Source organism: Halichoeres trimaculatus, unplaced genomic scaffold, assembly GCF_033239565.1.
Source record: "Halichoeres trimaculatus isolate MK-OKI-2021-1 unplaced genomic scaffold, fHalTri1.1 fHalTri1_scaffold_19, whole genome shotgun sequence".
Lineage (NCBI taxonomy): Eukaryota > Metazoa > Chordata > Actinopteri > Labriformes > Labridae > Halichoeres > Halichoeres trimaculatus.
In genome coordinates, this window is record NW_027437197.1 from 1,696,205 (window position 1) to 1,708,244 (window position 12,040).

Here is a 12,040-nt window from a genome sequence, read left to right on the forward strand (position 1 = left end):
TGTGTGCTCCTTTTTATCGAAACTTTTAAGTTTTAGAGGAGAAACATCCAAAAACGACACAGAACTTTCTACAAGCGTCTTGAAAGTACCGGCTCTCTGAGATCTCGCGATACTTCCTCGTGGTTGCCAGGGGAACCTGGAGCACGAGAAGTTGCGGTGTTTGCTGCTTTGCTTTCACCCGAGTGACATGAACACGGGAGATACAGCGTGACTTCTCTGATTTACAGGTAATCAAACTAACATTTAGCTTCTCCGATCATGAGTAAAGATCCTTTCAGTACTCTCAGGGTTTTTAACTTCACTCTTTATTCACAGAACATCCGGGATCTTTGACAGCGAGTTGATATTAGCTGGTGTGCTAAAGCTATTTGGGCTAACTCTTGTTTTCCTGTTGAGTCCTGCAGCGACATGAACTCATTTACAGACCCAGGATCAGGTTGAAGAGGTATTTTGACAAGTTATTCTAAATCTGGATGGTTAATGCCGACTTAAAGCAGCTGTTTTTCGATAACAGAGATAAAAATAGCGACTTTTAACGGGGTCGATACGTGTCCGCGCTGCTCTTTGCCTGTAGGCTGAGCCATTGACGTTTCGCGCTTAAATTCAATAACATCCCAGAGTGTTTTGTGTAAACTCAAAGTAAGAACAGCTGATACCAAGCGACTGTTTGTCTCCATCAGACACAGAGAGGATAATAACTTGGTCATCTCCTCCGGTGTGCTCTTCCCTCTCAGGCTCATTCATTGTAGCTGAGCAGGAAACTGAACCAAAGTGTTGTTCTGTCATCCTCACACAGGCTCCTCCACCAGGGAAGACAACACTCATCACAATGCCTTCACCACAGCTCCTACAGCCTGTCCTGAAGATGAAGGTGGATGAGCTCTTCCTCAACTGGCTGAGTGATCCTGCAACACAGTCTCTACTCAAGGACTATCTTGACCTAATCAAAAATGGGCATGATGTTGATCTGATGAGCACAGACCGCCAGAGTAAACGTATGATGACCTTCAATGAAAACAACAATGTGGCATCCCAAAGGAACCTGGCAGAGAAGAAGCCTGCTCCCCTTGGTACGCCCTCCAGTCCCCCATCCGCCTGCACCCTGCCCTCTGGTTGTGGCAGTAACACCAGAGTGATCGGACCCAACGGCAGAGTACTACGGAGATCTGTCAGCGCAAAAAAGGTAACGACTGGCATCTGATCTGATAGTAAATAAACAACATTAAAGGCTTTATCTCCAGATTCCTTCAAGCAGAAAGCTTATCCTCCTTCTTATCTACGGGGTTAAGTAACAGTTAAACAAGAGTTAACAAGATTAGGAGGATCTTTAAATACCAAGTGAAAGGGCATCTGAGGCTGCTGTTTCATAAAGTATTCAGAACAAGGTGTGTCTGCAGTGTCAGCCGTCTTTAGGAGCCAGAAAAATCAGCTCGACTGGAATGTGTGTCACGAAATCACAGTGTCAGGTGTTGAAAGAATCAAGAAGTCTAGGTAGAAATGTGACACAACCTCATGCTCTTTACTCAGTTTCAACAGGTTAGATTTATTTAGGCCTGTCACGGTAACAAAGTTTGCTTGACGATAATTTTCCAAAATATTATTGCCGATAAACGATATTATTGTCAATATTAATTTGATTTTTTTTTTTTTTTTTTCATTTTTTCATTGATGTAATTATGATAAATGGGATAATAAAGTGAGTACACCATATCAAAAACAAGAAACTTTAATTTCTTAAGAGTATTTAACTGTAATTAAAAGGCCAGGATCTTTTCAATTAAATAAATTAAACAAAAAATAGAATAAATTTAACAAACAAGAAAGAGAAAAAAAATGAAAATGAAATGGACTCTCTTTTAGAAAAAAATACATGTCAATTAAAATAATTAATACTAATCAAAAACAATAAAACATAGACCCTGTCTCTAAAGAAAAAACGAAACTCCAAAAACAAAAACGACAATAAAAACTATAGCCTAAATAAAAGGGAGTTTATACAGTTCCTGAATTGTTTGTAACATGTCCTTTTTCCTAGTCAATCCGTACTGTCTGTCAATCATTTTTAACATTTCTGGCTTTAACCGTATTGAAGGGCTGCATTTCTTTGGCAATGTATCTGTCTTTGAGCGCCACCATTTGGAGCTTTTATTTCTATTTACTTTGCCGACCAAAAGCCTCAGTAAGAGCGGATTGCCACATATCAGCTCGTTGGTGTTCATGAGCTCACACTTTGTTCATTCTGATAAAAACTAAATATTCCCACACTGGGACTGTGGCAGGCGGCTTAAGAACCGTATCTTTGGTGCCATCACTCATATTAGCGTGTGTTTCCTCCTTACCCCTCAGGACGCTCGCTTCAGCTCTCTCCGTGTGTACGTGCGAGCAGCCCCGTCTTCACCCCAAAGATCGCATTTTTGACAGATGCTCACTCCGCTATAAATCCGCTATAGAACCTATGCACCCCGATGTTAGGAAAGATAGACGTAGTGAGCCATCTTCTCATTCAGCCTCTTTGGTCCAAAGAGAGGAGGAAAACAAACATGCACGTGTCAGTTTATCGAGGCTGGCAAAGTTACCCAGGACGTTTTTATTTATCGTTTGATTAATCGATTTATTGATTATCGTGACAGGCCTAGATTTATGCATGTTTGCTGCACACACAGATGGTGTGATGTATCTGATACACCTGACCTTTGCACCACACAAGTGTTTCTGAACTTCACTTAAAGAGATGAGCATGTAAGAGCCCATCAGTATTTGGAAAGTGGTTTCCCCAGGCCGGCCACAAGAGGCTGCTGAGTGTCCTCCAGGATCAAAGGGGTCTAGGGACTGTCCACCCTGCAGCATCACACTGGAGCCTCCATGTCTGCAGGCATTCGAGTGATTGTTAGACAAATACCTTCCAAATGTTCACGCCTCACTGTTGAGTAAGTGTGGTATGAGATGTGGGAGGGTCCAAACCCGGCCTATCAGTGGCTCCTGCTCCAGCGTGTTGTGCTGTGACCGAGATCTTCAGAAGGCAGAGGGTTTATTCTGTGTGAAACGGTGAAAATCCAACAGATAAAAGACCTAAAAGTGATCTTTTCAAAAGCCCCTGCTGTGTCAGGAAGGGGGTCCAGGTTGTAAACATAGTCTGTGTGATGACAGTGAGACAGCCGGACAGCTGGAGCGAGCCCCTCCACATGGAGGCTCCTCCCTCTACATGTTGTTGACATGCTAAAGACGGGCATGAGGAGGCATTCGAGTGGTCACTGGTGTGAAATCTAATCTCAGCTTGACCAAAACAACCAGGCGAGGAGAGAGGCATAACTTCATGCTCAGCACAAGAGGATTGTTAAACACAGATAATCAAATGTTTCACTTCTAAACCCACAAAACAAAACAAAAATCAAACTCCTCATTTTTTGTTTCTGTTCTTTTTAAGTGAACTTTTCTGCATCCAAAACATCCATAAACAACGTTTGATATCATGCTCATTGAAAATATATCTAATTTAGGCAGAGATGTTAAAAAGTCGAACAGAGGTCTTCATGGTGACCTGTTGAGACATTTTTTAATCTCAAAAACATCCTTAAACTTGTCAAAGAAGAAAGCTGCTGCAGCGGTGAGCTCGTCTGCTTTTACAGGTCCCAGATTTAAGTGATCCTCAGAAGAATGACGAGGCTTTAATCTTAATTTTCAGTTTTCTCTCCTCCTTTCTTGTCCGCTCCACATGAGCCCCAATGAGTCAGACGTTTGACAGATGGATTGAACCTCTTGATTTCACATCAGCGTGTCGTTTCTCCACGTGAACCCTGGCCCTCGGTGACTCTCCGTCTTCTTAGCGGAGTATAAAAGCGACTGCTGGACAGTTTGTGTATTCTGCTGTGATGTGTCATGGCATGTGGCAACACCGTGTCACTCATTATTAAAGGGATTGTGAGGTTGTATAAAGTAATAGTTCTATTTTAAGACAACAGGATGAATTCCTGCATACAGATGCATTCTTCAGAGGATTAGTCAAAAATTCGATTTATGTCAGGCTGCTGCAGCCGGAGCAGCTGGTGTGACTTTGACATCAGACACCGATATAGATAGCCTTGGTTCCCTCATGTTGGCATCAGATACCCAGAAGTCCTGCCAGAGAGATGAGGCGTGGCCGGACATTCATCCTGTGTCGATTACTCTGAAACTCTTCTGGAAGATGCTGCTCATTGTCACATTATGTGGCTGTGGAGATTTATCTGCATGTTGTACAGATAATATTCAGCTCACAGTTTCTCTTCTTTCTGAGTGTAATGAAGTCGCACTCTCAGTCACTATGTATGTGGACAGATAAAGAGTTTAAAACAGAAGTTCCCGTCTGTTCTCAGCATCTCGATTTAGGATCACAGTTTATTTCTCAAGATGGGACTTTATTTTTATCGTGCTCAGTTGGGCTCAGCACCACTGAAGCTATTTGAAGCGGGGGTCCAGGGTCACGTTAGAAGTTGCCTGACCTGTCAGAGAGAACAAGTGTTAAGCTGTTTCCCGCAAGTCTTTTTATTTTGGAGTCTAACTGTGGAGAGTTCAGAGTGGAGCAGACTTCAGGAGGAAGGGAACCGATTTAGGTACTTTTATAGGTACCATCCAAATTCCATCAAGGGCTTAACGATTTTGGAAAATAATCTAATTGCGATTTTTTTGGACCAATATTGCGATTGCAATTTAGCATGCGATTTCTTTTTTTTTGGGGGGGGGGGTACTTATCTTCTATTATTCACTTAACACAAGCAATAAACCGTTCTATAGTGTGACCAACACAACAAAGGATAGTGTAACATACAATTTTTGTCTTGTTTTCTAGGCCTACATGTCATGTTTACGAATAACATATTCCTTTATTGAACTATTACAATCACAGTAGAATACTGACTGACTGATTTAACTTTAGGCCTCATAGACCTGTAATAAAATGATCATTAATTACATTAAATAAAATTGAAGAAAGGAACAAAGCACTGCAGAACGACAGGCCTATTATGAACAAGAAAATAAAAAAATAAATATGAATCCTCCCGTCTATGGATCTCACATAAAATACAGAGCAGAAATGTAAATGAGACCAAATCTCTGGCTTAACCAAAATATGTCAACATGTGGAATGCACTTTTTTATAAAATGAAGAAGAAACACTGTGTGAACATAAATTTAAATATTAATTGTATAAAGATCTTACTGATCTCTCATCAGTAACAAAACGCACTTTAATTTTTGTTTAGTTTAGTGTTTTAAATTTCAGCCTTTGCGATTTGAAAATTGCATTCAATTACATTGCGATGTCGGTTTAAATTCGATTAATTGTTCAGCCTTAAGTCCATCTGTTATACCATTTACTGATTCACCTAAAAACAAACGGTACCATGTTTAGGTACCCAAACACATCCTTATGACTGTGAGGGAGTGGAAGAGTAGGAGATTTTCCATACTGGACATAAACACAGCATTGCAAGTTTATATATTGAGAAACAAATATGTCAAATTGTAAAACTTTGAGATTTTATATAAACATTTATTGCCACATAAACACACAAAAGTACAAAAAATTGTACTGTTGAGTGCTGATACCGATTGACAGGTACCGGGCATTGGTAGTGTATTGTTTCAAATATGAAAGGTACACATCCCTAGACTTCAGGTTTGGATTTGACTGAGGAGATTTGAGCGCACAAAGAATAATAAGAAAAATGTATTTAACCTGTTTAGGGATGGGTACCAAATTAGGTACTTTTATAGGTACTGACTGAATTCTGTCAAAAGTACCGGGAACCAATTCTTGTAAAATCAAAAGGTACCATGTGCATCTTTGTGACTGTGAGGGAGTGGAAGAGTAGGCAACTTTCCATGCTGGACACGAACGCAGCATTGCAAGGTTATATATTGATGAATGAGTATGTTAAATTGAAAAACTTTCAGATTTTATTATGAAAAAAAATTATATTTTTTACCCCATAAACACAATAAAGTATCAAAAATTGGTACTGTTGAGTACTGGTATCGATTGCCAGGTACCAGACATTGGTACTGTATCGTTTCAAATGTAAAAGGTACCCATCCCTAAACGTGTTATGTTATTGCAAATCAACTAGCAATTAAAACTCTGGTCCAATTTCAAACTGTTTTATTTTGGCTCTGATTGGTTACATGTAGAGAAAACTTTAGGGAGCTTTTTTTTTGTTTTTTAATTTTCATTTAACTTTATTAAACATGCCGCTGGGCCTGGGAGCTGTTTAATCATCATGTGCTTAAAGGAGTCTAAACAAAGTTAAGGGTTGGAGTTTGTATTCAAAATTTTGACGCCAAAATTTTCACTTTTACCGCAAATGAAAATCGGCCCCAAATATTGGTAATTGGCTTCCTTGACTAATAATAATCGGTATCGGCCTTGCAAAAAAAACCTATCGATCTATCCTTCACAGATAGATAGTTACTGTAATAACTCTGTAAGTGTGTAAGAGTATTTACAGTAACCTCCTGACTTCAGGATCTCCACCGTGATAACTGTCAGGCTCTGTTTCCGTGTCATTACTCTTCTCCACGCCAGCTGATCTGCTCACATCATGTTCTGCTCGCCGGCCTTCCCGTAGCCTTCCGTGTTGTCCGTCAGTCTGGCCTATTTTTGGCGCGGGTTCACATGTATCCCAAATCCCCGTCTCAGACATCTGATTGTGGTGGATTGAGCCGGAGCTTTCTGGATTTGGGTTCTGACCCATGTGCTGTGGACCCCCACCCTCGGTCATTAGTCGGGTTGAGTCGCCTCTTTAGGCTCATCTTAGTGGTTCAATCATGTTAGTGATGCAGATCCAGGAGCCAGAGGAGGTTGGTGCTGTTTGTAGGGCGCTGTGTAAGCTTGTATTGACAGGCTGTTGGAGCCTGTGGGTCGTTCTGATCGGTATGCGGCTCCACCCTGCTGCGCGTTGCTCCTCTCCTCGCTGCGGTCGCTGCTACATGTCGTCTCTTGAACATCACGACTCTAAAGCGTCACTTCTGAATACGTTTGTGATTAAATCTCTTTAAGATTTAACCTCAACAACATGTGAGAGGTCATGTGATGAGTCTCTACCTCCTGACAGTGTTTCATAATCTTGTCTGTTATGTAACGAGGTGAACATGACTGAACACATGTTCCTGTGTAAATCAGATTTAGCAGTTTACAGATTAGACACGCTGTGGGGTCAGTCTGGGTCCTCCTGTTTGTCACAGTGACCCATTGGAGTGTGGACGTACACGATGCCTTTCATGCACAGTGCATCCATTCAAACACTGCAAATCAAATTGTTTCAGTAGAAATTCACATTTTTAGCCTTCAGCTCTGACGTGCTTGAGTCTTTTTATCAAACTGGATGGGCTCAAGTCTTTAACTAGCGGTTGACTTGTTTTAGTGTTGGTTTCAGTGCACAACATTAAAGCAGATTGCTGAACGTTGATTAACGTGCATGTCCGAAGAAGCTAAGCTCAAAAAAATCGCACATCTTGTGCAAATTAAGAAGGTACATGTGCTATCCAAAAAGAGTGGGAGAAAAAATCGATTCACACAAGTATCAAGATGTTTTCTGTTCTACTTTTTTTAAATCAGGATTTTCTTTGTTTATAAGCTGGGATGGAAAAATGTTACTGCTTTTCTCCAGCAAAAGGTTGAAATGTTTTTCTCCGACTCACATGGGATGAGCATTTTTTGGGGAAAATACGGCTCCTGATGTCATCTGCAGCAGAGGCAGAGCCCGGATTTCGATTTTGGGAATTGAATTACAAAAGTTAGTAGATAATATATTGATATATTACTAGACATGCACCAATTGATCGGTGCCAATTTCCTTAATTTTTAGGGATCGGTGATCAGAGATCGGGGATCGACCGATCCTTACGTAAGAAACTGATTTTATATTCCTCCAGGAAGGTCTGACAGCCAGCCATTGTTGCTTTTTGATCTGAGACCTAAACTCAGGACACTTTATTGGTTTCTTAAGTTAAAACGTTAAGATTTTATTGTTTCACAGGTATTGTTCAATGATTTTCAATAAAATAAGATCGGAACATTGAAGTTATACATGCTGTCAGTTATAAAAAAATAAAAATAAAAAATCGGTATCAGCAGGTCAGGCTTTTTAAAGATTGGTGATCGGTGCTCCCCTACATATTACTGTTACTGTGTATGTTTTAAAGCTGAGTTGCTTTTTGATCCTTTAATATTTGATAAAGTTTCAGTGCATCGACCAAAGAGCAGCGCTGATGGGCTGCTCCGCCTCAACTTTCCATGAGTTATCGGCTGCAAGAGCAGCAACATTAATCACGGTTAAATAAAAGACAAAAATCTACAGACTTTCCCAAAATCATTCTATAATCCTACCAGTATAATGTGAGGCTGAATAAGTCATAACTTTTTTACCAACAGGCTCAAAGATGACCAAACTTGGCTAAGCAACAAAAACAAAATGAGCGTAATTTACTCTCACAGAAAGAGCGTACATTTTATAACATTCAGCTTAAAAACGATTCTTTGAAAAATAAAAGAAAAAAAATTTTAAAGAAAAGTTTTAAGGTGGGACTGTCAGAAAGTGGGTGGGCCTGGGGCTTTTGGGCCCACCCATGACATCGCCCCTGGTCTGCAGACATCATCATCAAGTCTGGTGTTAAAAAAACAAACTAAAAATTACAAATATCAAAGAATCACAATCTTAAGTATTATTTCTGCTGGTACCAGCAGTATTTCCTCCTCAATCATCTCTGGGGCCAGTGGAGGAAGAGATGTTAAAGAATGAAGCTAGCTCTGAAATGCTAACATCTGTAGTTTCCAGGTTTTCCTGACGTTTTCACATAGATCCTCTGTTGTTGCCGTTCACACCGTGTTTACCAGAATCTAAAGTAACTGTGCCGTAGCCTTACACGTAAACCAACACATCATTATCTCGTCTTCCTGAAACACTCTTCAGGTTTTCTTTGCATCAAACAGAAAACAGTTTTTCCACGCCAGCTGACGGCTCCATGTGATCTCCCAGGTTGTGTTTTGGCCCTCGTGCTTTCTTTTCCACGCGTGCTTTGACTTGATGAGCTTTCAGAGTGGAAAGCGTCGCAAACAGCTTATCAGGCGTGTGCCGCGTCCTGTGTGGAGGATAACAGGAACCGGGTTTGAGCGGAAACGTCGGAAAAACCGTGGACGCTGTGATCCTGTCAACTAAAAATACAGAGGGTGTGTGTTTTCACTGCGTGTGTGGACAAAAAACAACATTAACACACATCTTGTTTACGCGGCGTGGTGATGTGGACATCTGGGTGTTACATCCCCTTCACTCAGTCCAACGTGAAGGTGCCGGGCTTCCCTTGTTTGCGGCGAAGGCAACCCCCGAGCTGTTAGATCAGCACATTCACGGAGAATTGATGTAATTGCCATCAGTCCAGAGCTGCAGACGCAGATGTTTGTTTGGGAACTAAAGATAAACCTCCTTTCTCCAGATCTTGTTTCTTGGATCGCCCAAACAGTGTTTGCTGGAGCTTTTAATAGGCGCAGACTGGTTCGGTCATCACTCTTTGAATCTGACATGCACCTCCCTTCCTCTCTGCCACACATCAACTATAATAAGACGAGGAATGGCTGGCAGCCCGCCTGCCAAGTGAAGGCAAAACAAAGACGAGCATAAGGCTGGATGTAGAGGATTATATTTAAAGTCTTGTGCGAGCATCATCTGGCACACCCTTGTTAGCTGTTATTACGCGCGGGAACGAGGGTTGTTTGCTTGATTTCCCAGCGTATGGTGGAGTTTACTCTGCCTGTCGGCTGTTGTTGGGACAGAATCAGAGGTTTAGCAGGTTTAGCTGTTGTTTCTGTCACTCTCTTTACTTTTCTTTGAGCAGTCTCCGAGCAAAAGCAAACACTCTGTAAAGTTTTGGTTAAACATGAGTGTGTTTGAGTGTCGGTGCATCCTCTAATTTGCTCCCACAGCCACGGTGAGCTGCAACAACAGGTCCGTCTCTTTGCATAACCTTCACGAGCAGCGAGGAATGCAAACTGGAAAGGGCAGATCCATTGCACACACCCCTCCTGAGTGACTCCCACACACACACACACACACACCGTCACTTCTTATCTCCCCAGCAGCTTTGAGGCAAGGGCTCCCTGACCCTGTGCAGCGTGTGTGTGTGTCTGTGTGTGCGTGCGTGTGTGCACATGTTATGCAGAGACGGGGACGGAGCAGGCAGAGCTGAGATTGTGCGACCAGACCAGGAATGGGAGACAGCGTCACAGTAGCAGCTGCTCTCCTGCATTAAGAGGCTCTCAGTCTGACAGAGGACAATCACAGGGACACACACGGGACCTCCACCGCTGACCGCCGCACCGTCAGGACGACTTCTCTGGATTGAGCGTTTTTCTTTGGGTGTATGCGTTCCCCGTCCTGTCCGGAGCGAGGATGAGGATGAGGGAGCTGTCTCTGCGTCAGGATCCTGACCTGAGGAAGGAGCTGGCTCTGCTGGCACGCGGCTGTGACTTTGTGCTGCCCTCTCGGTTTAAGAAGCGGCTCAGAGCTTTCCAGCAAGGACAGGCAGGTGTTCTTGGTCGTGTTCACTCTAACACACGGGCCCTGTCGGCCTGCGGGCACATCTGTTTATGAGGAACGATGTTTGGGACTTCATTTCTGCATTTACAGAATAGATCACGACATTTTTCACTAAAGTTATCCTCACTTTGCGGCAGTGAAACTTTTAGGATTTCTGAGCCAGTTTCCTCAGACATGTGAGGACAAACACAGTTACATCACCGGCATCCAAAACTTCCAACGTACAGCTCCCGACTCTGAAATCGGATCTTGTTGCTGTCGTATTTGGGTTTTACTTGTGCAGTTGTTTGGGGTGAAGCTATTCTCCGTGTGCACACAGCGATACGAGACGTAAGCCTGGGTTAGTCCGTGTTGTTTCATCTAGCGCGGTATGTTGCTCAGCTGCTTTGCTGTCCTCTTTCAGGCTTCATCATTGTTGGATGTTTAAAATGTCATGGGGCTTAGCGGCTGTGCTCAAGAGCTCTGTTAGCGGTTAGCATGAGGCTAAGAGAGACAGAGAGGGGGGACAGCGCTGGGCCGGGCAACTGGAGATGTTGGTGTCCTTTTATAGCCATAGCTGACACCAACACATGTGACAGAGAAGAGCGGAGGAGACGCAGCGTTAATAATCCATCGTTTCATCAGGACGTAAAGAGCAGATTAGCTCTAAAACAATCCAGACGAAGTGTTTTAATCAACAAAAACCTGTGGTTAACAATGTGAGAAGCTTCTGGACTTTTAAAGTGTCGTAGTTTGAAGCTTGGTGTTGATATTCCAGCCAGTGTTGGTCTGTTTATGTGATTATTAAAAGCCATGGAGACTGATCCACTTGGCAGATTCCTGCGTCGTGTAAATAGTGGTGATGATCGGGAGTGAAGCATGCTCCGCTCGGCCCGTTTTAGTCAGCGACAGACACATTTGGATTCTCATGTTGTTGAGCTCTGATCCCATCCTCTCTGATCCAAAGCATTAAGTGTTGTTACCTCTGCAGTTCCCATCATGCATCAGCCCGTCGTCTCTTTTGTAAACAGCACATTTCGCCTCTTTAATGGGTTTGTTTGCCTTAGGTTTTGACGTCGCACAGCAGAAAGAGCTCAGCTGTAATTAATAACATGAGCATATTTTCCATTCACGTCTCCAAAGGCGGGTGGATTTCCCATGCTGCCTCACAGTCCTGACGTACTGGGACACGTAGATGAACAACTTTCTGTGAAGAATACCTGCAGAGAAAAAGACGATTTATTGATTTAACAATGGAGACAAAGACAAGCTCAGTGTTAGATCATCTGATGACCGACTGAAAGAAAAGATTTTGTTGAAGCTATCTGACCAGTGGAGCCATGGCAGTGACATCAGACCTTAGTCTCTGATTAAAATACAAATTTAACGTGCCAAAAAACAGCAAACTAGTCTGAGAACAGATTCTTTTGTCAGTTTGAAGCAGACGTTTATGATTCTTACCCTGCCTTAGCATCACAAACCTCAGCTACAGC

The 12,040-nt window shown here is 42.5% G+C and overlaps 1 protein-coding gene across 3 annotated transcripts in view; it reads left to right on the top strand.

Annotated features, from left to right (window-relative positions):
* Positions 1-5: 5 nt before the first annotated feature.
* The window catches only part of ppp2r3b (protein phosphatase 2, regulatory subunit B'', beta), a 28,269-nt gene continuing 16,234 nt past the window's right edge, over positions 6-12,040 (top strand). The window contains exons 1-2 of one of the 3 annotated variants that reach the window (XM_074694989.1): positions 6-227; positions 797-1,183. In XM_074694989.1, coding sequence (XP_074551090.1) covers positions 830-1,183 — 354 coding nt within the window. In that variant the 5' untranslated portion in view covers positions 6-227; positions 797-829. Of the gene's footprint in view, positions 228-262; positions 446-796; positions 1,184-10,146; positions 10,554-12,040 lie in introns of those variants that run through there. The other 2 variants (XM_074694990.1, XM_074694991.1) reach the window with 2 other exon arrangements.